Raw genomic sequence first — 25,702 nt, 5'->3', positions numbered from 1 at the left:
GAGAAAATAGCCATGTTATTTCTAGTTTAAAACAAAGCATACAAACAAAGGAAGCTTCCCAGTTGGCCTTCAAGTAGGTAATAGTTGCTGCACAGGCACAGACCTTGCCAGCTTGACTTTATGTCATTAAAACATCCTCCACGAATGTGGCTTGGGCCACGCCCATGAGGCTGCAGGTGAGACTTCAGCCTGACCATGGTGTTAAGGGTGCCCTACCCCTCAGTATGGTCTGGGACACCATTAGCTCTTGGTCCACATAAAACCAGGGAGAGGAATTCGTTTTTCACACTGTGCTTTCTGTCTTTTTCCCACAACCACCGCCTTCCTTGTAGGAATTGATCCCCCCAAAGACATCACGATTAGCAATGTGACCAAGGACTCAGTGGTGGTCTCCTGGAGCCCTCCTGTCGCACCTTTTGATTACTACCGAGTATCATACCGGCCAACCCAAGGTAATAAAGCCATTCCACTTCTCGGAGACAGATGGGGTTCGGTTCTGGGAGAAGTCGCGTGTCCCAGAGGCTGTCACCGGCTTGCATTGCCCTTCTCTCTGTGGCATCAGAACGAGAGTGGGTGGGTGAGGAGCAGCCCACGGCCCTGCACTCAGCAGCTCCTTTCCTAAAAGGTGGGGCTGCATTCATCTAGAAAGCAGGCCCGTCACCAGCAGAGCAACTGCTCCCTGTTACCCGGGTAGTGGGCAGTGCAGTGAGGCACAGAGAGCCCTGAAAGAATCTGCCAGGAGCCGGGGTCATGTGCACTCCCGAGAGAGTGAAGTCTAAGACTAGAGCCCTGGGGGACGTGTGAAGACCCAGCAGAACCAGATGGGAGCTTGGAGGGAACCACAGTGACAGTGGCCCTATTTCTAGCCAAGCTATGAGTCAGAGGAAGTTGGCCCAGACCTCGCTTGTATCCTGCCAGTTCTAACTGGTGCATGTGGCATTGGCGGAGGACACACTCACTTCCCGGGAGGGGATGGGGTCGTGTTCCAGGTCTGCAGGACCCACCCTTTGTGGCCAGTCCCTCTGTGCTGCCTTTATAAAGACCAGCGTGCTAGAAAACCACCTAATAAATAGTTCTTTTTCCTCTGCTCCGGGGAGCCTGTAAAATGAGGGGGTGCAACCAGCATGCAGGGTCTCTAAGCTTCAACATTCCCAGTCCATGAACCTTCTCTCCCACTGAGTGCTGAGCCTTGTACCATCAGTGCTTCCTGACCAAGTGCTGCTGGGAGCTCCTATGTAGACTGTACCGTGAACTGTGTTGATGAGTGATTCTGCTGAGAGTTAATTGTGACTCTGCTCTTCCTTAGTGGGGCGGCTGGACAGCTCAGTGGTGCCCAACACTGTGACAGAATTCACCATCACCAAGTTGTACCCAGCTACCGAATACGAAATCAGCCTTAACAGCGTGCGGGGCAGGGAGGAGAGTGAGCGTGTCTGCACTCTCATGCACACAGGTAGGCCTGTCTCCCTGGGGTGGGCCAAGTCAGAACCTGACTGAGAACCTGCAGCAAACAGAAGAGGCAAAGCGTGAAGGTGTTCTGGCTGATTCAGAGGTTCCATTCCTGGGCGCCCCTCTGACTTCTGCATCACGCAAAGCAATTTGCAACTTCTCTCTTCCCTGAGAGTCCTCTCTCCTCCTGACCCCCTAGGGGTCATGCAGGTCTAGATCAGGAACTTCCTATTTGAAATGTGGCCTTTCAAAGAGCCACAATGGAAGTGAATTTCAGAACAGACATCTGAATCATGTCATCTAATATTTTAAACAGCTCAAGAAAATTGCACCTCAGAGAAGGAAGGGGTTTGTTATTCCAGTAACAACCCATGGGGTCATGCTCCAGGGATGGAGGAAGAAGTTGGTGACCTCCTCTGCCCCTTAGCCAGCCCACCTTGAAGATAGGACAGACTTGCTGTAGAAGTCACCAGTGGGGACAGCCAAAGCTTTCTGTCCCTAAGCCCTGATAACCTGACCCCGCCCCCGTTAAGCTTTCGTCCCCCCAGTCCATGGGAAAGCATCCTTAGGGGAACACCTGGATTTCCCTCAGAGAACAGTATTTCCTGAGCAAGGGAATGTAACTTGGAGTTCCTCACTGCTTCTATAGATACTCGAACAAGTACAGAAACAGCACCTCTAAGGCCAAAGAAACATCCCTTCAGAAACTCAAAATCATTCTTCTAGAGACATCCCAGAATATCCTAATCCCCCTGGTCTCCTTCCAGACCTGTGACTGCAGAAAACCCAGCCATGTTTTGGGTTCAGTCTTACCCCTTCCACTAAATTATCTGTGACCAATAAAATACCAAGAAATATTGACCCGAAGTGATACCTAGTGGGTCAGTAGAAACCCCCTTCACACCTTCCTGAAAGTCTTAGAAATTCATGATAAAGTAGGCTCCTTCTCACTGAGGACAACTGAATGGATTTTAAGAGTCTCCAACCCCCAACGTAAAAGAGAGCAGAAACTTAAGTCAAAAAGCTCATTCCTCAGCATTTCTTAACAGTGCACCAACCAAAAACACCCTCCTTCATGTTCAGGCAGCACTATTTTGCAAACTTCCAATACCCAGATTGCTCACAGAAATGTCTTATTTTGTTGTCATTAGTTGTTTTAACACGAGGTCTATGATTTTACAAGTTTTGGAAATGAGTATTCCTTCAGGGTCTCAGGCTTCAGCTCAGAGAGATCAAACTGATCAGTGTCATAAGACTTTTCTTTTATTCACATAAAGTTCCATTTGAAGAAGTCACTGAAGGCCCAGATTAGGGATACAATTCAGATGTTAAAATTATTTAAAAAAAATTTCTTGCTGTTGTTTTGAAATGAGGGACATAGGCAAGCAATAAAAACCTTTGATTAGAGAACAGGACCAGATGAGCAGCACATTGTGACCCTCAAAAGTAAATTACTTTGTCAAAGGCGGGGAAAATAAAAGGAGACATATGTAATACTCTTTGTAATACTTTAAGCAATAAAACAATAAAAAAAAGTAAATTACATGACATTAAGTTTGAGCTGATACCTAAACTATTGCAATAACATCCATTTCTAAAATAATCCCAAGTTTGGGGAAGGGAGACATAGAGTATGGACAAATTAGAATAGGAATGTGGTCCTATAACGGCAGACCTGGTTCCCCAACAGGCATTCTTGGAAGAATCTCCTGTCTCTCATTCACAAAAAGGATAGCAGGACCGAGTACAGAGTGAGCCTTTGTGAGTAGAAAAGCAAGAATACATAGTCGGATAGGACTTCAGAGGTAACCTCACTCCCATTCAGTCATTGCACAAGTGCTTATTGAGACTCCGCTAAGTTTTAGGAGCTGGAGCTCCTCTGCCTCCTTGGAGCTCCCACCACATTCAACAGAGATCACGTCACAAGCCAAGCCCTTACATCTATGAAAGTGCAAATAGCCTGGAAGCATAGTCTCCTCTTCACTAAAGAGTTAGAACAACTTCTATGCGTTCTCAGTTTTGCCATCTAGCTTGAAACGCCTAAGACACACGGCCATGCCTTGGGACCCCCCACAGAACCGGACAAGCACTCTGCACATAAGTCAGTTAATTCAGAGGAAGATCTGGGGAGAAGAGGAAGGGGCTGATGTAACGAGCCAGGAGCGGAGAAAGGAGCATGGTCTCCACTCACTTCACTGTTTTGTAAGGCACAGCAGCAGAGGTGCATTGTGGGTGAAAGTATGGGAGACCCTGTGGGTGGAACTACAGGGGACCATTCACGGGACCAGCCTGTAGCTGCTCCTACTTTCCCTGCTGTTCTATTCTGTTGCAGCCATGGACAACCCTGTGGATCTGATTGCTACCAACATCACTCCGACGGGAGCCCTGCTGCAGTGGAAGGCGCCTGTGGGCGAAGTGGAGAGCTACGTCATTGTCCTCACACGCTTCTCAGGTGAGTGTCTGCAGGTCTGCACCTCAGACGGGTGGGCATGGCGGGGATTGGGGCAGAATATAGTATGAAAGTTTAAAAAAAAAAAGGCATATTGTCCATCTGAGGGACAAATTAGAGATTTCCTGCCCTCAAGATGTCCCCAAACTCTATCAACTATGGGAATTGAGAGAGCGGGATCTGAAAGGCACGAGAAGGGCACATAACCAGGGGCAAATACAAAACTGGAGAAATCGCATTAGGAAGATAAACTAAGAATTTAGCTAAGACTTACCCCAAAATGCTATGAACAAGAAAGCAGACTTTTCTAGATATTTAAAGAGCAAGAAAAACACTAGTTATAGGACCATGCTCAGAGCAGATAATACATAACAGTGGCAAAGGACCAAGAACTAATAAACTTTCCTGTTGCTTTGGTCTTCTCTATCCACGTGCAGCCCCAAATCGGAGTTTCAGTGTCTTCACCATGCTTGTTCACCTTATGCTATTTGAATAGTGAAGCCCAAACCAAAATAGTGTTGAGTAGTCCAGGTCTCTAGGCCTACAGAAATTATTTCCCTGCCCATATTACATATGTACATATGTGATCACAGAATTGTTGTGGGTTATCTTCAGGAATCCAGAGAACAAAGATATCAGAAGACAGAAGTCAGGCAGATGTCTTAATTTTCAAAATTAAGAGAATTTTTTTTAAATAAAAAGACACAACAGTATGATGATTGCCAGGTAGAAAGGGGTGTGGGGAGAGAAAGAAGAGGATAAAGGAGAGATAAATGGTCACAGAAGACTTGACTTTGGGTGGTGAATGCACAATGCGATATACAATGTTACAAAGTTGTACACTTGAAACCTATATTATTTTATTAACCAATGTCACTCCAATAAATGCAATTAAACATAAATAAATTTTAAGAAAATTATGAGAAAGCCAAGTCTGTAAGCTACAAAGAAATACTAGTACACTGATTGTCAAAATTTGGGAAAGTAGAAACCAAAATAGATTATTATACAAAAGGGAAAAAGAATTAATGATAACTTCCATACCAGCACAGGTTCCCTAGGAATAAGTTTTTCCAAAACTACTTTATGTCCTTGTTTTTTATTGGAAAATCTTCTAGCACCTTCAGCAAGGCATTAGAAAAACCCACTTATCACTTAGATGGACAATACACAATGGGTCCTATACGGAGTTGCAGAGAACTGTAGCTGATTGAATGCCCCTCCTCAGAGAATGAACACCTTTCCTGTGGCTACATCCTAACCCCTCGGCACACACTCACAGTCCATTTCAGTCCTCCCATGCCTCCTTGCCCTTCACGATCCTGCATTTCTTACCTCTCACCATGCCTTCTCAAGCCACCAGGTATTTGCACATGCTGCTTCCTCCACCAGGAAATTCTCTCCCCACTTGTCTGCCCAGTAAACCCATCCTTCACCACCATCCCTTTGTCAGAGCTGCCATTATTCCCCTAAGAGAGTCAGGTGCACTGACTCACAGGTACTAAAGTACACAACTCCATCGCAGCAGCTAGCATTCTTTCATTCAACAAATCCTTTTGATGCTATTCCATGTGCAATCCCCCTACTAGGCTATAAGGATTCAGAGATAAAACACACAGATTCACAGAACTTACACCTAGTGATGGTGCAGACAGATGAACAGCGTCACAACATAGGCAAGCACAAAAGACCTTGGGCCACATCCATGGCCACTGACTGGGATCCCAGTGTTGAAGGGGAGAAAGGGGGGCAGATCTTAGATAAAGAAAGAGAATAGAAGGAAAGAGGGAACTCAAGAACAAGAGCAGCCTGTGCATTTGCAGATAGGAGAGACCACAGAGAGTTTGAGCTGCCAGTTTGTGTGGCTGGGACACTGACCAAAGGCAGGTGTTGCATTTGTATGCTCTTCCCAGGAGTTCGTTTAGATTTTGACTTGTTCGCATGCCTTTAGACCACGGGAAACTTGCCACCTCAGGTCCCACTTACCTAGTGTGAAGAAGTGCCTAGTGAACTTGGTTCGATGCTGAATGACTCAGGAGTATTCTAAAGGCACAGGAGGGGGCCTGGCCCTGGTCTAATGACCAGTTTTATCAACAGCTTGAATGGATACAGAGAAGGCATGCTTACCAAATTTGCATATAAAACAAAACTATGATGGGTAGAATCCAAACTCAAATATATTTTAATGAACTGAAACAGTGGTCCAAAACTCAAGCAACAAGGCAAAAGGCGATAGAAATCAATGCACAAAATCCACTACCCACAGTTGGGTTGAAGGCAATTATGAAAAAGGTCTTTGATTAGTAACACTCTTTGCTTGTGACAACCTTACGAGACTGTCTCAAACCTAATGGATTCACAGATTTGGCACAAATAAAAGCTGACATTGATCCTATTTGTTTCATTGGTTAGTACAGCTCAATCGTTGTTCTCAGTTCTCTCCTGAGTCTTGCTTTTTAGCAGGGACACTGGTAAACTGTTACCTGTCTAGAGAAAGGAAGCCAGCACTGTGGCAGTTTTAGAATTCTCATTCAGGTAATGAGGGTGGGGAAGAAGTGGTCATGTAGACAGAGTTCGGCTTATTCTTTGTAACTCCAGAGTCCTGAGTATCAGTTACAAAAAAAGACAGTTCAGCTTCCAAATAAGGAATATTTTTCTCAATTAAGATGTAAAACAACATAAGAGGGGATGCTTATATGGAATAAAATGTCAAACTAAATAACCTCTGAATGATGTTTTTTTCCCAAAAAAATTATTCAATATGGAATTCTGGCAAAATGCCTTTGGACTTGGGAAGTCTTTCTTTATTCAATCCCTGTCCATGTCCATCTGATTTCAGTTGCTGGAGAGACCATCCTGGTTGATGGAGACAGTGAGGAGTTCCTGCTCACTGACCTGCTCCCTCGCACCCACTACACTATCAGCATGCATGCTACCAGCGGGCCCCTCACCAGTGGCACCATCAGCACCAACTTCTCCACACGTGAGTGCATGGTCAGCCACATGGCCGGCACCTGGAGGCTCCTGTGGGTGCTGAGGATGCTGTGTCTCCGTGTGGTGGGCTGGATTAGTAGCAATGACCTGCCCTTACTTTAGTTGACTGCAGCCCAAACGCCAATGAAAGTCAGTGGAGTCAGCAGACACACGTCTACTTTCTGCCTTGACTTGGGTCTGGTGACAGCAGTAGAACCAGGCCAAGAGGGGCCAGTCCTGGAAATGCATCTGGCCAGAGAGTCTGCGGGACATTAAAGGGCTTGATGTGGGGAGAGAGTTGCTGGATATAGTCGTGGCCGGGGAACAGTAGACAAAGCTATAGATGTGAGAGTGTTATAAGTTCAAGAGTAAACCAGACATGCAGGTGCAGCAAGGTCATGAATTCAGACAGAGGGTCAGATTGGAAGATGTCCCCCCAGGCCCAGAGGCCCAGGTGAGGGGAGTGGGGAATAGCTGTCAGAATGCTTATGACCCTGAAGGATCACCTTGTGACTGGGGGGCCCTTCCTGCTCCTGTCCAGGCGAGATCTGAGGTCAGCATGTGAGCAGCCCAGAGACCACACAGGTGGGCAAACAGATACATGTGCCTGGAATCAAATGGGCAGGCGCTCCCGGCATTTTCTCCTCTTTGCAGTACTGGACCCTCCTGCAAACCTGACTGCCAGTGAGGTCACCAGACAGAGTGCCCTGATCTCCTGGCAGCCTCCCAGAGCCGAGGTCGAGAAGTACGTCCTGACCTACAAATCCACTGACGGAAGCCGCAAGGTGAGCATCGACTGAGGCGGGAGGACCATTTCTATCAGGCAATCCACAGGAGCAAACTGGGTTTTCCCTGATGGACACACGGCCTCCTTGCTGAGGAAGGAGCCCCAGTCTGCAAGTCAGAGATCTGGGCGCTAATCCTGGCTCTGTACAAAGGCAAACACTAACCCTCTCTGAGTGCTGGCTTCTTCCCTAAACAATGGGGGTATCTGCCTCTGCGGCTTCACTTGGCTGTGCCAGTGCCTCCAACATGATGAAGCAAAGCACGCTGGAAACTTCCAAGCTGCTATCAGTACGTGGAACTGGAAGGGCCTTTCACTAGCAGGGCCGAGCACACATGAGCTGGATGCCAAACTCAGCAGCCTCTTATGCCTCCCGATCAGCACTAGAAAGGCCACATGTACACAGCCTACTGCAAAGAGATGACAAATCTCTGCTTTATGTCATCGATTGAAACAATCCATCTAAAGAGTAGGCTGTCATACTTGGTTAGCAGTGGAGGGCTTTTTTAGAGTAAAATCCTATCGGGAAGCTTGAACATGCAGAACAGATTAAACAGCGCTTGTCTGTTGCATGTGGAGCAGGGAGTCCTAGGGTTCTGCTTCCTCAGTCCAAGAGAAGGCCCAGTACAATCCGAAAAGCACCGATTCAACCATCCAGGTGCCGAAATTTACCCCAGCATGCCCCTGGGAGGCAGGAGCTTTCCTTTCTGCTTATTGGCTCTGTTTTCTGCTTATTGTGGGGTGGAGAGGATGACAATGCAATGGCCACTGCAATACTGACCTAGCTGGCCATGGGATCCGGACTTCGCTTCCCCACACCCGTCGTTGCGAGCCGGTCCCTCCCTCCCATCACCCTTCCTCCGGCTCATTCCACAGGAGCTGATCGTGGATGCAGAGGACACGTGGATCCGGTTGGAGGGCCTGTCTGAGAGCACAGACTACACAGTGCTCCTGCAGGCAGCCCAGGATGCCGAGAGGAGCAGCCTCACCTCCACCGCCTTCACCACAGGTGAGTGATTGGCTGCCACTTTCCTGCCTTCTTCTCCCCTGTGTGACCTCAGGCCCCTCGGCAGGAGCCTCTGCCGAGGAGACTGGGCCAAGGAGGAGGCCATCAAAGAAACTCAGTTGCCTCCTCCACTCCTGCCTTTCCCCTCCGATTCCTGCCAGGAAACCTCTCACTACCAACACAACCAGAGGGACCACAGTGCATCTCCCTGGTCCACCTGGACCAACTAAACACACCGAGTAAAGACATCAGGTTCCTGTTCAGATTTTCCGTCGGTGTTTTTCCAACAGGGTTTGTTCTTCCCCCTTCCCTTGCCGCCTGTAATCAGAGATCCACCCATAAAGGAAGTAGTAGTGAACCCTCACTATTAACCTGTGGTTCTTCTCCACACACAAAGCACTTTGCATTCTTAAGGTCACAATACAGTCCTTACAACAACTGGTGGGGAGGGCCTTCTCGGCCCCATTCCACAGGTGCATGGACATCAGATGACTTCCACGCTAGTAAGCAGCTGGTTCTGAACTTGAACCGAGGTCTCCTTCTAAATTCAGCTGGTCCTCCTGCCTTGCCCATCCAAGCATCAGCAGATGATACTTGAAAATGTCCTTTAAGGATAGGAGTGTCCTAATGTGTGCAAGGGGAACTAATATCGAACCTCTGAGGCCGGTGACAGGCACTGTTCTAACTGCATTGCATGTGTGATCTAATGTCATCCTCAGGACAGCCTGTGAGGTGTGTTCTATTACCCCTGTCGGCAGATGAGGAAATGGGGCCACAGGGAGGGGAGGTAACTCCCCCAAGAGCCCACAGCTCTTCAGTAGGACAGCTGGGATTTGACCCCAGTTCTGGCTCTGGGGTCTGTGCTGTACCAATCCTTTCTGTCACTTCCCATGGTGCCTCTCTCTACTGTCTGTAACATGGGACTACCCAGTCTGGACTTTGAATTCTCTCCCTGCCCCACATTCTGGGGTGTGGCTGTGCCCCTGTGTGGGGCAGGTGTGGACCCACCCCTTACCCCTAGATGCATGTCTGCCTGCCATCTCAGAGCACCAGGGTGACAGATTCCTGCCCAGGCCCCAGAGCCCAATCCCTAACCCCAGCGAAGTGATGGAAAGTCCTCCATCCTCCCAGGGGCCTCCCCTACCAGACTTGCTCTAAACGACAAAGCAGGACACTAGATCCAACACACCAATTGTCACCAGTGGCTCTTTAGGATAGTGAGTTGTGAATGAGTCCTTTTTTTCCTTCTTTTTTATACTTTTCAATCTTACAATGTACCTACAATGAGCACATTAATCAGAAAAACTTTTGATTAGAAAATAAAAATAAACCTTGGTTTCACAACCAAGACATGACTCCAAAATGTGTCCTCCCCAACTGGAAACGAGAGGACACCTCATCTCTTTTGTGCGGCTGAAGTCAACTATACTCTCCCTCCTGCCCCTTCAGGGCAGTTCTGTCTCAGAACCAAGGTGCTACCTCTTCTTGTTCAAGCCCTTCCCTGCTCATTGACAGGTTAAAGGGTCCTCCAAGCTCCTCTTTTCCAAGCTACCACCCAAAGGCCCTGGATTGGAACTTTTCACTGAATTAAGAATTTCTTTCCCATAAAAAGGACACAGATGACAGAAACATAAACAAATGCAAAGTTCCCTGAATAAATTACAGTAAACCTGCACGGTCAATTGAATGTCAGTATTAATGTGTCCTCACTGCCTTTCCACACCACCCCATCAGAACCCTCACACCCCCACACACCAGAGGCCACATGGTGTACCCCATAGGCTCCATATGTGGGCTCCTATTTCGAACGAAGGGGGAGAAAGAAGGATGAGGAGAAGGGAGAAAGAGGAGGAGGAGAAGCAAAGAGCAGGGCATTGCGCTTACTGGGAAGACTGGAGCGCTGCCAGTCTGAGGCCCATGAATTGCTCCTGCTGAAGAACTCCAGAGCTTCCTCTATGGTGGCAACCAGGGCTGATGGATTCAGAGGCTAATTTCAGTCTAGCGACCAGCATCCATTTTGACTTCATTGACAGTACCTGAGCTTTCCACCTAGCATCACCCTGTTCTTAGGACGCTGGTCTCAGCCGATCATTCTAAGCACTTTTTATGCCTTGTCTTATGGAACGAAAGAGCTTAAACTTAAGTCCCTAAGTGGCCTCCATCCACTGACAAATTCACATCTTGTCCTGGGTGGGCCAAGAAAAGAGACTCATTTCAAATAGATGACTCCTTAATGGGTTGGAAAAGAGTTGAGGTGTTAAAAAAATAAAATTTAAATAAAAGAGAGAGAAAAGATTGGCTTCTGCAAAGCCTCCTTTGACCAAGATGTCTTCCCTGTTCGCATGCCTGCCTTAGAACATAAGCCTATCTCATTCTAACAATCACATTAATAGCTTCCTGTCCTCTTGTCCCCGGTGTTTGCACAAAACTCCAAGGAGAATTTAATAGAAGTAGAACAGAAGAGAAAAATATGGATCTATTATTTATAATTTACTGTCGCCTGAAATTTCATCCAAGGTCTACTTGTCTTTTGGAGACACGAATATAAATGAGAAAACAAAGACTCCCGCAGAGCAACAGAGACTGGGCGACGTGATCTCCTGAGAGGAGTTCTCATTGTCTCTTTTAATCCTGTAAGCGGCAAACAAGGCGCTCGCTGAAGCTGTCCTCACAGGCAGTGAACACTATAAAATAGGCTGTCTTAACCTGAAGGTTAAGCGGAGACAGTCATTTGCGGAGGTTCCCAGAGATGGGGAATGAGAAGTTTTCTTTATTGCCTTTGCTCCGTGCCTTTGCAGGAGGCACGATCCCACATCCAGGCTGAGCTGATCTCTGGGGCTTTTTAGGGAAACTCGGAGAGTCTATTCTAACACAAGCTTCCGTTTGGGAAGTTGTGAAAATTAGTGAAGACTGGCCAACCCTGGGTTCTGGGACAGCAGATGGTGGGCCATGCAAATCCGCAGAGTTATCAGTTAATAGTTCCACTGAGGTTGTCTGTTTCATCTTGGGTGACTCTCAGTAGGTGATGATTTTCAAGGAATTGGTCCACGTCCCTGAATTTACTTAGAGTTGTCTATACTACTCAATTGGTCCCTCTATAGGGAGATCAGTGGATGTGGTCAAGCAGTAGTGCCACCTGCCATAGGGCCTTGAATGTCACTATATACAAAATTTGATCTGGCCCATTTTTAGCCATGCTGTCCCAAATGTCCTCAGAAAAGCTAATGTCCATTTCCCTTTTCATAATCATAGGAAGGAAAACAGGGTCCACATGGTATCTTACATTTAACAAATATTGAATGAACCTTCACAGTGGGTTACACACTATACTAAACACTTCAAGGGCATGAGGCAGTGGGGAACAGACAAAAGGAGGAAATGGGGTAATTTCAAGTACAGTGGGGCCTTGACTTACGAGTGTCCCGACTAACGAGTTTTTTGAGATACCAGCTGTCTCTCGGCCAATTTTTTGCATTGAGTTGATAGAGTAATTTGACTTAACGAGCTCCTTAATGAGCTCAGTCTCAGAATGAATTAAACTCGTAAGTGAAGGCCCCACTGTAGTGGCGAGACCATAAAAAACAAACAGAGTAATGGACTAGGGACCGATGTGAAGAGCTAATTTCCAGGACGGCTCCTGCACTAGAAAGGCTTTCCTGATGGTCACTTGCCACTTCCTTCCCTCAGCCCCAGCCCCTGGGCTCAGCTAGGGTGTCAGGCCATTTGAGCCAGGACATGAAAGATGAGAGTGAATCAGACAAGGAGGAGAATTCGGGCTGAGGGAAGAGCAATGTCTACACCCAGCGGGAGGAATGAGTTTGGCATGTTCCGAAGCCTAAAAGAAAGCCAGTGGTAAAGGGAAAGGAGGATCAGGCAGGGCCGGAGCCTGCAGGTCCTGTGGGTCGTGGTGAGGCCCTGGGGTTGTATTCTAATTGCAAGAAGCCATCACCTCGGAGAAGCCATTGGGAGGTTGTTGGCACGTGAGAGACAGAGATCACAATATACTACAGAAAGGTCACTCTGGTTCAATATGAAAATGAATGCAAGTAGGGCCAGAAAGGCAGGAAGAGACCAGGGAAGTGGCATTACCATGACCCAACCCTCCCTTTGCCATGCTGAAGCAAGAGACACAGACACCAGGCTGGCAGCTGCCAGTCTATGATCAACTAATCTGCCATGGCAGTGGGTCTCCTGATATAACTGTGTCCCAGGAATAGTAAGGCAGATTATTTCAGAACGTTTCTCTACTGTTAGGGTGCCTTTAGCTGGTCTTCAAAGGGGAGACTTAGAAGACTGATGGGTAGAAAGTGGGTGGTCTGCAAAGCTTGAGGACCTTCCTCAGCGACTCTGTGTACAAGGAAGACATCCAAGCTGGCTGTGACTCAGTTGATTCTCTGTTCCCATCACCTCCTCAAAGTCTATTGCAACCTCTCCTCTTGGATTCCCACTACTACCTCCTAAACGAGTCTTACCTCCAGTCTCACCCCCATCTCATTCACAATGAGAACAAGCTTTCTAAAAACTTGAGCTTGAAGTCCATTGCTGGACTCTTCAGCCTGTTGCCTTCAGGAGAAGGTTCAACTCTTTAAGTTGCATAATCCAGTCCCCTCTTACCTCCCCAAGGCTCTCCCTCACCCATCTAACCCCGCCCTTGCTCTGTCTCCTGGCTGACCCTGCAGTTCCCCAATATAGGCTATGCACTTTCATTGGCCGGAAATACCCTTCCCCACCAATTTGTGGCTTACTTCTATATCAATCAGTTCCTAAACTACGAAGCCCTTTCTGATTAGCACCTGCCAATCCCTACACCGTTCCAGGCCCCACCGCTCACCTTACCCCCACCAGCCCCGGGCTTCATGGCATGCTCACTCCTGAGTTTTGATGGCTCCCTGTGTTTATCTCTTTCCAGAGCACATAGAATTTGGGATTATGTTTGTATGTTTCTCCCACCAGAGTGTGAGCAACCTGAAAGATGGGACTATATATTTTTCTCTTTATATTTCCATTTCTTTCTTAGCCCGCTATTTAGAACCCAACAGACACTTCCTATATGTTTTTTTTGAACAAATGCATAAAAGAATAAACAGGTAAATGAGTTAGAAGATGCTCTCAAGGTGGCTAAGGTGGTAGGTTTGACGGCCTGTGTGGGCTGACCAGGTAACTTAGCTCTTCCCACAAACCTGACAACTACAAACACACTTCTGGGGAAAAGACACCTAGTAAGTTCCGGTGGCCGGAGGCGGTCCCTGTGCTGCTGTGGAGCCGCACACCCTGCTCTGCTGGGTCTGTTCTGAGAGAGAATTGCCGACATCTCGCTTTGGTCCTGATGCTACGGCCGTAAGGACAGGCAGTGGACAGACACTCTCCAAAGCCACTAACTCAGACCACTTTAGAGACTGTATCCAGGAACCCCTTACACGGAAGGGACAGGGCAGGGACCTGAAAGGTCTCTTCCTTTACTCCCAGCCGCTGGAGCTGTCTGATTGCTCTGTGCACCACGTAGCTCACCTCACTCCACTCGCAGCCAGCCTTCCGATGCCCAACACAAACCAATTTCTGAGCAATTCTTCCGGTAAGTGCTCGTCCTATCGATCTCACAATTACATCTAGAAACACTTAACTATGAGCCATTTCAGTGTCCCGATCACTTGGCATTGCGTTCCTCTTAACTTGGCAATCAACACAGCCTGTGCCTTAAAGACAGACAAAGCCTCTCTGTCAGCAGGCCCAGCGATTGCACCAAAGGGAAGGAAGCCTCCGGTGCTGCTCTGGGTCCTGAAATGTCTGCCTTGAGAAAAACTACCGGATGATCCGTGTGGGGGTAAAGGTGTGTTTCCGCTGAGGGTAGATGGTAGGACATTGGGAGTGTCCCGATGCGTGAAATCTGTCCCGACAATTCCCCGAGAGTGTCCGAATCACAGCACACACGCAGTGGACGCAACGGAACAGTAATCAGTGTGGTCTTCATTATTAGCTAGGCGGAAGTCCAGTAACCCTAAAGCGCTCCTAATGGTAACAACTGGAACCAAGGCTTATACTCAAGGACAAATAGACTCTCTTCCCCACCCCCACCCTCCATCTAAATCTTGGGACCTGCCCACTCAAGACACACCTATGGGAAAGAGAGAGGGAAGGAAATGGAGAAAAGGAAATCGGCAGAGAGAGACAGAGAGACTCTAAGTCTATCCAGGCAGCTATATGGAGCTAGGCAGAGAAAGCCGACCACTGGGCCCCTTGGGGACACAGTCCAGCTGGCAATTCCACTGCTTGGCCTCTCAGAGAAGAGGAGAATGTACCAGAGGAAGAGTGGGGTTCCCAACCCGCTGGGCACCAGACTCCTCTGTAAAATAAGTTTTTTGATTCACAATGATCTGCCTTCCTCTCAAGTTTCTTGCAAGAACTACGTGAAAATGAAAACTCACTTGGCAAAGCACAGGTTCTGTAGAAACCCGCTGTCGTTCCCTGAAGTAGGTGGGCGCCTTTGTTCCAAACTGCCTGCAAAGGGAGCCACCCTTGTCCCGGGTGTGGCCGAGCGAAGGGCAGTCCTGTGCTGGGGGTTAACTCATCTCCAGAGGGGCCTCCTGTAAAGTCTGTGGAACCCCAACAACCTCTCCCCAACGCAGGATGCTTCCCTGGTGGTCCATGACGGGTGTCTCAGATGACCTGGGCCTTCAGCGAGGCTGTATGTCTCCTTCCTTGTGTGGCATGAGGCTGTCACTTGCTGTGACCCTCCAGCTGTCTTTCCAAGTGGGCTGGGGTCACACCCTGCAGTGCACAGGCACTGCCACCAGGGGGTGCTGTGGTGACTGGCCCATGAGGTCCTTACCCAGCCCCTTCAAGACTGCTACACAGTTCAAGGCTGCAGGATCACCTCTACTGCACCTTACGCTTCCCGGGCCCCACGTCACTGCCCCTCACTCTCGAGCTTGGCCTTTCACGTGCTCTCTCAGCTCCTGCAGTCCGGAGAGCCCTCCACTGGTCTCTCCTCCTCAGCTCGCCTGCTAAGCACTAAAATGTGCCCTGAAGCTAAGCTCTTCAAGACACATGATTTAAGCTTCTCTTTCAGCTAATTAGACATTGTTCTACAAATTGGGCTGCTCTTTCTGAAAGATGAGAGGCCGCGTATTCCCCCTGCCGTCTTTGTAAGCTTACACTAAACTGTAGAGCACAGCCACTGGGTCGAGTCCAATGGGGAGATGATTCTGCACGAGGAATAGATGCCTGTCTTCTTGCTAACACTGAGCTTGTCTGGGAGCTCCTGAGTGTCTGCTGTGAGGGTGGCGGAAGGCTTTGTCTATCAGCGGTCGCCAACCGGTGGTCCACGGACCATTAGTGGTCCCTGAGGTCCGAAAGGTTGGCGACTGCTGGCTTAGGTGCCTCTCAGCCTGTGACAGGAGGCCTTCCAGGGATGCATGGTGGCCTGTGCACCTGTAACCATCACCTGAGTCACCACTCACCTCTTCACCTTTGGGGAGAGGGGTATTTTTATTATCCCCATTTCACTGACGAGAAAACTGATACCCAGGGAAGTCAGGCCATTTGCTTAAGCTAAACAACAGGTGAGTGGAGGAGCCAGACCGTGAGCCCAGCTCTCTGGTCTGCTGTCTGCTCCATCAATTAGGCGGGATACAGGGTGAGGCAGGGTTCCCACACTGGGTGAGGCCAGAGTGGATGTCCCATGGCTCTTGATGAGGTCCCACAGACCCTCTGAACCCTTCTCCGATTTGATCAAGGGGTTCACGCAGAGGGGGAGAAAGGATGCTTTCTGGAGGTCGCCTCTTTTCCTGTGCAGGGGGCCGGGTGTTCCCTCACCCTCAAGACTGTGCCCAGCACCTGATGAATGGCGACACTCTGAGTGGGGTCTATACCATCTTCCTCCACGGAGAGCCCGGCCAGAAGCTCCAGGTGTACTGCGACATGACCACGGACGGGGGTGGCTGGATTGTAAGTACGCATGCTGCTCTCCACGCGTGCAGACAGCCCGTGGTCCTCATCCACCGGGCGCAGCGCCCACCGACCCACACCTCACAGCCTCTGCCCGTCCCTTCAGTTACTCCCCTCCTGTCCCTCTTGGAGGCTCTTCACTGTCCTCGGGGCCCTTTCTCAGCAGCCCAGTCCTAGGCTTGGCCGGGCCGAGAGAGGAACAGCAGATGGAGGCTGCAGTGGCCTGGCCCAGGGAGGGGTTGCTTCTGCAATGGCAGTGCAGGCAGGGGTGCCGGGGCAGGACCAGCAGCTCAGACAGGCCCGGGTCCTAACCACTGGGGTCTGCGGCTGCCAGAGGAGTAGCAGAGGTGAGCCTCTGGGGGGAGCTCATTAGGACCTTTCTGTGGGACAGCTGCATATGAGGGAGCAGAGGAGGGCAGGGCACGGACAGCCACCTCCGGTTACCAAGGCCACCGTGTCCCCATCCTTCCTTGGACTCCCCGGTTCATCTCCAGAGCTGTCCCAGCCTTCAGGGGGCACCATGATTAGGAAAAGAGACACCATTTCCTGTGACCACCCTCCTCCACGTCTGATAGTTCAGGACAGAGAGAAGGGAAGGGTGGCTTCACTAACGTCCCTGCCCATCATGCAGCCCCACTGCAGATGGGTGGGTTCCCACATTCCTGCAGCCCAGCCTGCAGCAGTCTGGCCCGCAGCAGCCGGCGCTAGCTGGGTGGGTGCGCATGGAAAGGAGTATTTAAATGGAGTGAAATGGGGACTGTGCTCATAATAGTTACACTTGGGAGACATTTCCTTTTCTCTTCTGACATATCTGTGCGTCTTTCGTAAAGCATAGTTGGGCGTTGAAGCCGAGGCTGATGGATTGGAGGTTAGATGAAATGAGCACTTAAACAGCTCACAAAGTGAATGCTAGGCAGTTCCTTGCCTGCGATGGGATGACGACAGTCACTGCTGATGTGGAGTTGGGCCTGTTCTTCCGGAGAGAAATGCTCTCTGCTGCACGGCCTGGTGCGCAGGACGGACCTGAGAGCCACCCACTCCCCTGTTTGGGGGCTCGCTGTGTTTGAGTCCTTTCTACATTGCTGGGTGCAGATTAGTGTCAACATCACAGCCGGCCTCTCCATCGGGGCCTCTGCCCTTGGAGGAGGCGCTGCGCATCTTCCAGGGAATGGACGGCCGTGCAAACACCAGCCCTGCCCGCAGTGCCCCTTGTCCCGCTCGTCCTCGCAGATGAAAAACTCGCTTCCAACAACTTTCCTCCGGCCAGCTTCCGCCCCCCCTCTCTTTCCAGGTGTTCCAGAGGCGGCAGAATGGCCAGACCGACTTTTTCCGGAAGTGGGCGGAGTACCGCGCTGGCTTCGGGAACCTGGAGGACGAGTTTTGGCTGGGTAACGCCCGCTCTGCTTTCCGTGGGAGCTGCTCTGGCTCTGGGTCCAGCACTCCTCCTGGGCCCATCGGGGGTTATCAGCCCCCCCGGGTCTGTTGAGAAGTTGACAGCTCGTGAATTGCTTTCAGTTCCTCTGGCTCTGTTTGGCTGCACTATTGATCTGTTTTTATCTCATTGTGGCGTTTTTCTCTCTGCCCCGTCTCTTCCCATCCTCATTAATAGTCTCTTATGCTGATGGGTCTTGACAGGAAGCAACTACAAAGCGCGGATGGGCCTGGTGTGCGAGGGGGCATGAGGGCCACGGGGCGGAGGGTCACCTTACGAGCAGCCAGCCAGCCAGCCAGCCTGCAGGCAAGAGAGAACGAGGCAGGCGCCACGCACGCTCGGTTCTCTGGGGGAATGTTACTCCCGGCCTGGGCCAGCGAGGGAGGGAAGTGAGAATGGCAGAGAGGTGGCCGGCAGTGTCCCCGAGTTCTGACAGGAGCGGAGGTGTAGATTGAGAACTGAGCAGGTGTGAGGAGGGAAGCACACCCCTGGCCCAGGCAGACGGCAGGACACCCTGATGACCTGCCTCTCCCTCTTGGTGCGATGTTCAGCCACTGGTCCAGGGAGGCGGGGAGAGGAGATAAGCGTGTTCCGAACTGGTGGCCTCTGACACCTCCGTCACCATCTCATCCGGGCCTCACTTGCTTTCCCCCTCACTGGCCTCCCTGCCTCCAGGACCACTCAGCATCCACAGGGCCACTAGGATGAGCCTCCTCACACCCAAAACCTGTCCAGCGGCCAACCCCCTGTGTAAGCCGTCTCCACGACTCCGCCTCACCGCCAAGTGAAAGCCAAGCCCCTGACCCCTGGCCCGGCCTCTCTCCTCTGCCCTGGAGCCTGCGCCCACCCTGAGCACCTCTCTCCTCCCCACACGGCCCCACCCCCACCAACTGTGAACACTCGGAATCACTGGTGATGCTTCCTCTGCAAGGAGCTGTCCCTCCCTGCACTCCGTGGTGTCCATCCACATCCATTCAAAGACCAGAAATCCATGCCAGGAAAACAACACTCATCCTATATAATAAAATCCTAATATGCAAATCTACCGAACGGTGGAACAACTGGTCGCTGTGACACGCACTGACCACCAGGGGGCAGACGCTCAACACAGGAGCTGCCCCCTGGTGGTCAGTGCGCTCCCACAGAAGCCGGGATCATGGCTGGAGAGTGCAGCAGCGGTGGCGGGAGCCTCTCCCACCTCCACAGCAGCGCTAAGGACCCCTCAGGGGATGTCCGACTTTAAGCCCGCAGGTGGACATCTCCTAGGGGACCTGAACTGTGAGAGGGCGCAGGCCAGGCTGAGGGGAAACCCCCTCCAGTGCACAAATATTGTGCACCGGGCCTCTAGTGTTATTAAATGACCGTTAAACCCAGTGCTCAGCCTGTGGCTGCTGCTGGTAGTGACAGTGAGATTAGAAGTGTTGGGTGTTAAACCACAGAAGTACTAGCACCAAACGAGACTGCGAGTTAAGGTTAGAATCAGGCTTAAGGCTGCTCCTTAATCTATTAAGGATAGGATTTGGAAATACCTCTCTCCCCGTACGTTCAAGGTTATGCAGTCCTAAGGCCCCAGATATTTGTCCTCATCAGAGATGTCGTCCCACACTGGGAAACGCCATACTAACCTGTGAGCTCCTGGCAAAGAGGCCACAGATCCTCAGAGACACAGCGGTAGGGGGCGGGGGCGGTGAAGGGGGGGAGAGGGGACATGTCCTGACACCCTCCCATCTCCTAGCAGCCTGTGACCACTGTTTCAGCCTCACGGGGAGGCAGCGAGGGGTGCGCAGGAGGGAAGGGGACTAGAGGAGAGGGAAGACAGGGATCCTTCTGATGCGGCAAATGGGACAGGGAAGAAGCCAGAGGAAAGGCGCGGGCAGGCGAAGGAGAAAGGAGGCCGGGTGGGTTGAATGACGTGAATGAAGGCCGTGAGGTATCTAAAGTGGGGAGGCGACCTCTGGACTTGAGGATGTGGGTAACAGGGAGCCAGGGAGGGCTCCTGAACAGAGGCCTGGCCGGGGGATGCGTTGTATGGCCGCAAGACTCAGGTTGGGGTGACACTGTGACCCCTGGTTTATGTCCTAAGTTGGGTTCCCTAGCAGCAGAGCCTGAGACAGGGATTCTTATTCGAGGGGTATAGCTGGGGGTGCTCTCAGGAGAGGGGGGCACAGGGTAAGCAGGATAAAGCTGGGGAAAGTGCGAACGTGTGGCCTTGGTTGGGGACTAGCTTCAGTCTGATCCTTAGGGAAGCTCTGAGCATAAACTCCTCGGGGTTGGGGTGAGAGGGCCACCCCCACATCAGGCACTGATGGAGGTCGCCCTGTGGCGTGGGGGTGGAGGGTGCAGCTTCTGGGTGCAGTCTCTCCCATTCAGGTGATTATCCAAGAGGGAGGCAGCTATGAGTTATGTGGAGGCTGGGAGAGGAGGGCTGTGGAATGAATGGTAGACTGACCCCTCGCCGGCTGCTGGGAGGTGGGAGGATGTTGGGATATCCTGGGCCCAGGGTCCGCCCTCGACTCCTGTGACCACTGTTTCTACCTCTTGCCCCCTATCACTCATGCCAGAGCCTCAGGCCCCTGTGGTGCTCCTGCCACTGTCAGCCACACCAGGTTGGAGTGAGAGGCGCAGGGGCAGGGGCGGGATGCTGAGGCTCCGGGCTCCTCAGACACCAGGTCAGACCAGACGTCAGGCCCGGAGCTGACCGGTGCTGGGACTCCTCCCCAGACCTGGCTGGGCCTTTGCAGGGGCTGAGTCGGAGTCCGGGAGGGTGTGTCTGACAACAGACCATCTGCCTGAGGGTCGGAGCCCCTGATACCCCTCCTCCTCCCGGGACGTATTTTAGAGGCCACGGTCCCATTTCCCAAGCTGCTGTGCCAGGCTCCTGCATCCTCTGCTCGTCTCCGCAGGGCTGGACAACATACACAGGATCACGTCCCAGGGCCGCTACGAGCTGCGTGTGGACATGCGCGACGGCCAGGAGGCCGCCTTCGCCCACTATGACAAGTTCTCGGTCGAGGACAGCAGGAGCCTGTACAAGCTCCGCGTAGGTGGCTACAACGGCACTGCAGGTACCTGGGCCCCCAGCAGACCGGGGCCCCTCGCTCCAGTCCTGAGCTGCCCTGGGATTCCCTGCCGGCCGGTGAGCTGGGCACGGGCTGCGAATCACTGGCCCCGGCCCAGCTGCCCCCTGACCACCCGGAGGCCTGAAATCAGTTTCCTCGTCTGGAGCATGATCATAGGGATCCCTGCCTACTGCACAGCAGCCAGGAACAGGCAGTGCAGGCCGGGAACGTGCTTTTAAGGTTTAAACACCGAAGTTCAGTGGGAGGGCCAAGGACGATTCTTCTTGTCTGGATCATTCAATATGGGCTCCTATCCAGAGAGCAGAACCCCGTGCTGTCTGGGCAGAAACCTCCCCTCAGTGACACGAGGAAACCACCGTGAACTGAGGAAACTAACCAGATCCTGCGTATTCTGAGATGCCCCCCCCCCCCACACACACACACACACACACAGAAGTCGCCATCACAGCCATCAAGGAGCAAGCCACAGCACTAATGGTGTCCACATTCCACTCATCCGTCCGCAAGAACCACGTACATCGCCACGTCTTCTGTGCAGACGCTGACGACATTTACACTCAGAAGAATACCCGTGGCCTTAATGGTTTCATCAGAACCGAATGCTGGGCTGGTCCTGAGGCGCAGCCTGTCTGTTCCCTGGGGTCTACTCCATAAAGCCTGTGTTTGCCAAATGTTCCATTGTTTGGTGCAGGGAGTGATGGGCCCTAGCATTTACTCGGATTTTAGGGCTAAGGGCCAGTGTATAATTCTAGCAGCATTTTTATGCCTCTTGGCACTGAGAGGACCATCGAGGTGTTGCCCTTCCAATTCCGGCCTCTGTCCAATTATTGCTCTCTCCAGCCAAGTCCGTTACTCCAAAGAGAAGGCACGCTTCCCTCTGTTGCGCTTCAAATTTCAGACCCTTCCCCGTGGCCACGAGCCCTGCCCAATGCCCCACAGAAGGTCCAGTCACCACGCTTCAGGCATAGCATAGCCATTGAAGTGCACTCCAGTGAACAAAGTATCAGACCGACTCATTCACAGATAAGGAGGCTGCATGGCGGTGACCAGATTGTCCCGTGTTACCAGGCTCATCACTGTCCCCCCGGAAACAGAGGGAGTTGTGCACGTCTGTCCCATGCGGGCCTGGAGGAAACAGACAGGTTGGGGGTGCCGCGTGGACAGGGTTCTGAGCAGGGTGGGGAAGGAGGAGATGAGCTGGAGCGAGCAGCGTGGAAGCAGCCGCCCCAGGGGAGGGGAGGACGTGCAGTTCAGCCAGACTGACCCACAGGTGGAAGGAAAGGGGGGGCTCAGTGGAAGGTCCCGCAAGCGGAAGCCGGTTGGTTGGGAGCAGGTCAAACGTCCAGAAAATCCTGACGGAGGAGGACGAACTGAACGGCCTCCCGCGTGTTCCTTTCCCCAGGGGACTCCCTCAGCTACCACCAGGGACGCCCTTTCTCCACTGCGGACAGAGACAACGACATCGCCGTTACCAACTGCGCCCTGTCGTACAAGGGGGCGTGGTGGTATAAGAACTGCCACCGGACCAACCTCAACGGGAAGTACGGGGAGTCCAGGCACAGCCAGGTGGGTGGAGTCTGCCGCCGGGATGAGCCGGAGCCGAGGGGTCCCTTGGCGTGTGTGTTCATTGCACAGGCGGGTCTTACGCAGGGTCTCGGGGAAGGAGTATCGTGAAGAGGAAGGTAATGCAGGCGCTGGGGCGGGCAGGACAGGGTAGAAGCAGAAGGAGAGGAAGCAGCCTACGAAGTGTCCCAGGAGCAGAGAATGAGAAATGCCGGTGTTAACCGGCCCGTCTATCCCCGTTAGAGACCACATGCCCGTGGGTCAGGCAGGGTGACGCGTGGCCCGCTGGGACATGCCCAGCATTAGCCCCGGAAGCCAGCAGCCAGGGAACCCCGTGGCCCCGGCAAACCCAGGGATGGTCCCCGTCGGCGGAAACCACCTGGCCTCCCACCAGGAGTGACCAGGCACTCGGCGACCCTCCAGAATGCGTCTGTGCTGTGGGGACTTTGCACACAAACCCTGAAGGCCAAACACAGAGCCGGCCACGGGGAGCGGCCCGGCCACAGCCCGTTTCCAGGGAAAAGGCTGGAGAGAGGCTGTGCATTGGCCTCATCTCCGGGGATCTGACACGCTTGTCTTTCTCCTTCCCAGGGCATCAACTGGTACCACTGGAAAGGCCACGAGTTCTCCATCCCCTTCGTGGAAATGAAGACGCGCCCCTACAACCACCGGCCCCTGGCGGGGAGGAAGCGGCGGTCCTTGCACTTCTGAGCCGTGGGCGGCCGCCGGCCACCTGACCTTTCTGTCATTTGTTTGTATTTTATAAACCAAGCAAGGGGTGGGGGTCACAGCACTGCGCATTGCAACGTGTCCTGAGTGTTGGAAGGAAGCAGGGAGTAGCAGGAATCGGTTGAGAATTAGCCTAAGGTTTCTGCTGCCCTCGGGCCTGACCCTAGTCCATTCTCCCTCCTCCCCAGCCACCTTAGCCGGCCCCTTTTCCCACCCAGGAGAAGGGAGATGTTTCCCTAAAAGACCAAATCAAAGGCAGTGGTGGAGTCAGGTTGCTATGGTGACGGGCACGCGCCTTCGCCCCTTGCCCTCCCTCAGAGATGCCCTCCCCTTCCCGGCATGTGTCCCTGGTCACTGCCTCCACGGAAGAAGCCTCCACGAGAGAGTTTGCGAACAACGCCCCTAAGAGGCAGCTCGACCTTGCCATCCGCCAGCCCAAGCCTCTCTCACAGGCCAGAGGTTCTCACCTTCTGACCCTTCCGCCGAGTGGCCCTGTGACCTCTCAAGAGTAGTGACCTCCCTTCCAGCCCCCACGGAGCCTGTGCCTGCCCCTGCCCCCTACCCTGAGGCCCCGTGACCCCACAAGCCCAGCCACTGCTTCCGACGATAGTTCCCAAGGTGCTCGGTGCCCTTGGCTGGCCCAGAGCTGCTCATGGCTGTGTCCCTGTGGGTCTCTGTGGGAGGGGGAGAGGGAGAGAGTGGCGGGGTTTAGCGCTTTGGGGTCCAGCCTGGAGGAAAGGGAGGAGGAGGAGAATTCAGGGCCCCTGTCACTGAGATTCGAGGTCCCATGTGGAACATAGGTCTTTATTTCTGGTCCTCTGTGTCACGAACAGTTTTTTTCTGAGTTGCAAACTGATTGCTCTCCTTAGCCAGGCTCTCCTTTGTGTGGGAGGCTTAATAAGAGTCAGAGAAGACATTATATGACCAGCCAGCCATTCTCCTAACTGGTATTCCCTGCAAGAGGTGGGGTTTGAAGGTTTTGTTCTTGTTTGGGTTTTTTTCCCCCCTTTTTTTTGGTCCCATAGAAACAGGAATGGCCTCCTTAATGAGGTGAGCTCCTGAGAAGGCTTCTCCACCTTCTTTTATTTCTCTGCCTTTGAGAGGAGAAATGAAATGACATCTAGAAATCCAAGGTGAACAGGGTGAGCTGTGGGCCACCTCCCCTCTGATGAGATGTTCTCTCTCCACTGGCTAGTCTGTGATTTGATTTTTAAGCCCGAGAGAGCTGGAGGCTCTAGAAGCCAGGACCCTTCAGCTTCTCCAAATCAAACATTAGCTGCCATCGTCCCCACGGCGCCGGCCAAACCCAGGCTGTTTCCCCAGCTGCCCTCCCCCGTCCTCTCCTTCTCCTCAAGGCCTCAGTTCCACTCTCTGTAGTGTCCATCTGGGGCATCCAGGTACCTGTTCCACCTGCAGTCTAGCCAAGCTCTGATAACCAGGAGGCCATCCCTCGGGCTGACGACCATACCTGTGGTCACTTGCTGTGCACACTGTCCCTTTAACAGGCCGCCAAGGCCTTGTCACGGCTGTGGCGTGGATGTGACTGACATGCCCGGGACCGGAAAACGGAGGTGGCATTTCCATTTCTCAGTTCACTGTGGGCCTCAGAAAAATGAGGAAAAGCAGGGAAACGCAAGCAAGCCTTTCTAGAAACCTGTAAGTTAAATGAGACTTCGTGGAGTGGGCCACCAGTGAACAGCGGGGAGCACGCTGAATGAGCTGAGCGACAGGCCGTTCTGCTGGCCCTGTGACATCCAGGAGGGCGCTGCACCTCTCTGGGCCTCCATCTCCTCACCTGGTACATGAAAGATGAGCCAGGATGGCTTCTAACAGTCATTGATGCCCATCTCTCATCTGAAAATCTGCACAGAAACTGGCATTGGGGAGGGAGCACAATCAAGCCATGAAAATGCACCAGAAACCCTGCTTTATTTAGGAAGGGAGGGGGGAGGGAGGGAGAAGTCATCAGTGAAACACACACACACACTTTGCAGGAAGGATTATGCCCCATAGGAGGCTGCACTCATTTTGTCTGCGAAAGCAGAGCCCAGGGACCTGGGTGGCACTGATACTACCCATCTTGTGAAGGGACTGACACAGAAACGTTCAGGAAACGCTGCAGAAACCCCCATCCGCCTTTTGTTGGAAGCGCCGCACCCTGTGGAGCACTTCTATAAATAGTCCCGCAGCAGGGCCCTGATCCATGTGGAAGAATCCTAAAGCAAGGAAGGGACTTCAAAGATTAGCTCACCCAGCCTTCAGTCCAAGGATTTATAGATTCCTTTTATTAAGT

The 25,702-nt window shown here is 52.1% G+C and overlaps 1 protein-coding gene across 1 annotated transcript in view; it reads left to right on the top strand.

Annotated features, from left to right (window-relative positions):
* TNR (tenascin R) overlaps nucleotides 1–24,224 on the top strand; it is a 321,237-nt gene extending 297,013 nt beyond the window's left edge. Inside the window, exons 13-23 of the mRNA XM_081112117.1 lie at nucleotides 333–452; nucleotides 1,307–1,453; nucleotides 3,782–3,901; nucleotides 6,738–6,881; nucleotides 7,526–7,656; nucleotides 8,532–8,664; nucleotides 16,454–16,605; nucleotides 17,897–17,993; nucleotides 20,941–21,102; nucleotides 22,520–22,683; nucleotides 23,272–24,224. Coding sequence (XP_080968243.1) covers nucleotides 333–452; nucleotides 1,307–1,453; nucleotides 3,782–3,901; nucleotides 6,738–6,881; nucleotides 7,526–7,656; nucleotides 8,532–8,664; nucleotides 16,454–16,605; nucleotides 17,897–17,993; nucleotides 20,941–21,102; nucleotides 22,520–22,683; nucleotides 23,272–23,391 — 1,490 coding nt within the window. The 3' untranslated portion in view covers nucleotides 23,392–24,224. The remainder of the gene's footprint in view (nucleotides 1–332; nucleotides 453–1,306; nucleotides 1,454–3,781; nucleotides 3,902–6,737; nucleotides 6,882–7,525; nucleotides 7,657–8,531; nucleotides 8,665–16,453; nucleotides 16,606–17,896; nucleotides 17,994–20,940; nucleotides 21,103–22,519; nucleotides 22,684–23,271) is intronic.
* Nucleotides 24,225–25,702: the final 1,478 nt, after the last annotated feature.

This window comes from Myotis nattereri, assembly GCF_964212035.1.
Source record: "Myotis nattereri genome assembly, chromosome: 18".
In the NCBI taxonomy this organism is placed as follows: Eukaryota; Metazoa; Chordata; class Mammalia; order Chiroptera; family Vespertilionidae; genus Myotis; species Myotis nattereri.
Note: the sequence above shows the minus strand (reverse complement) of the source record. Positions and strands in the feature narration are given on the sequence as shown.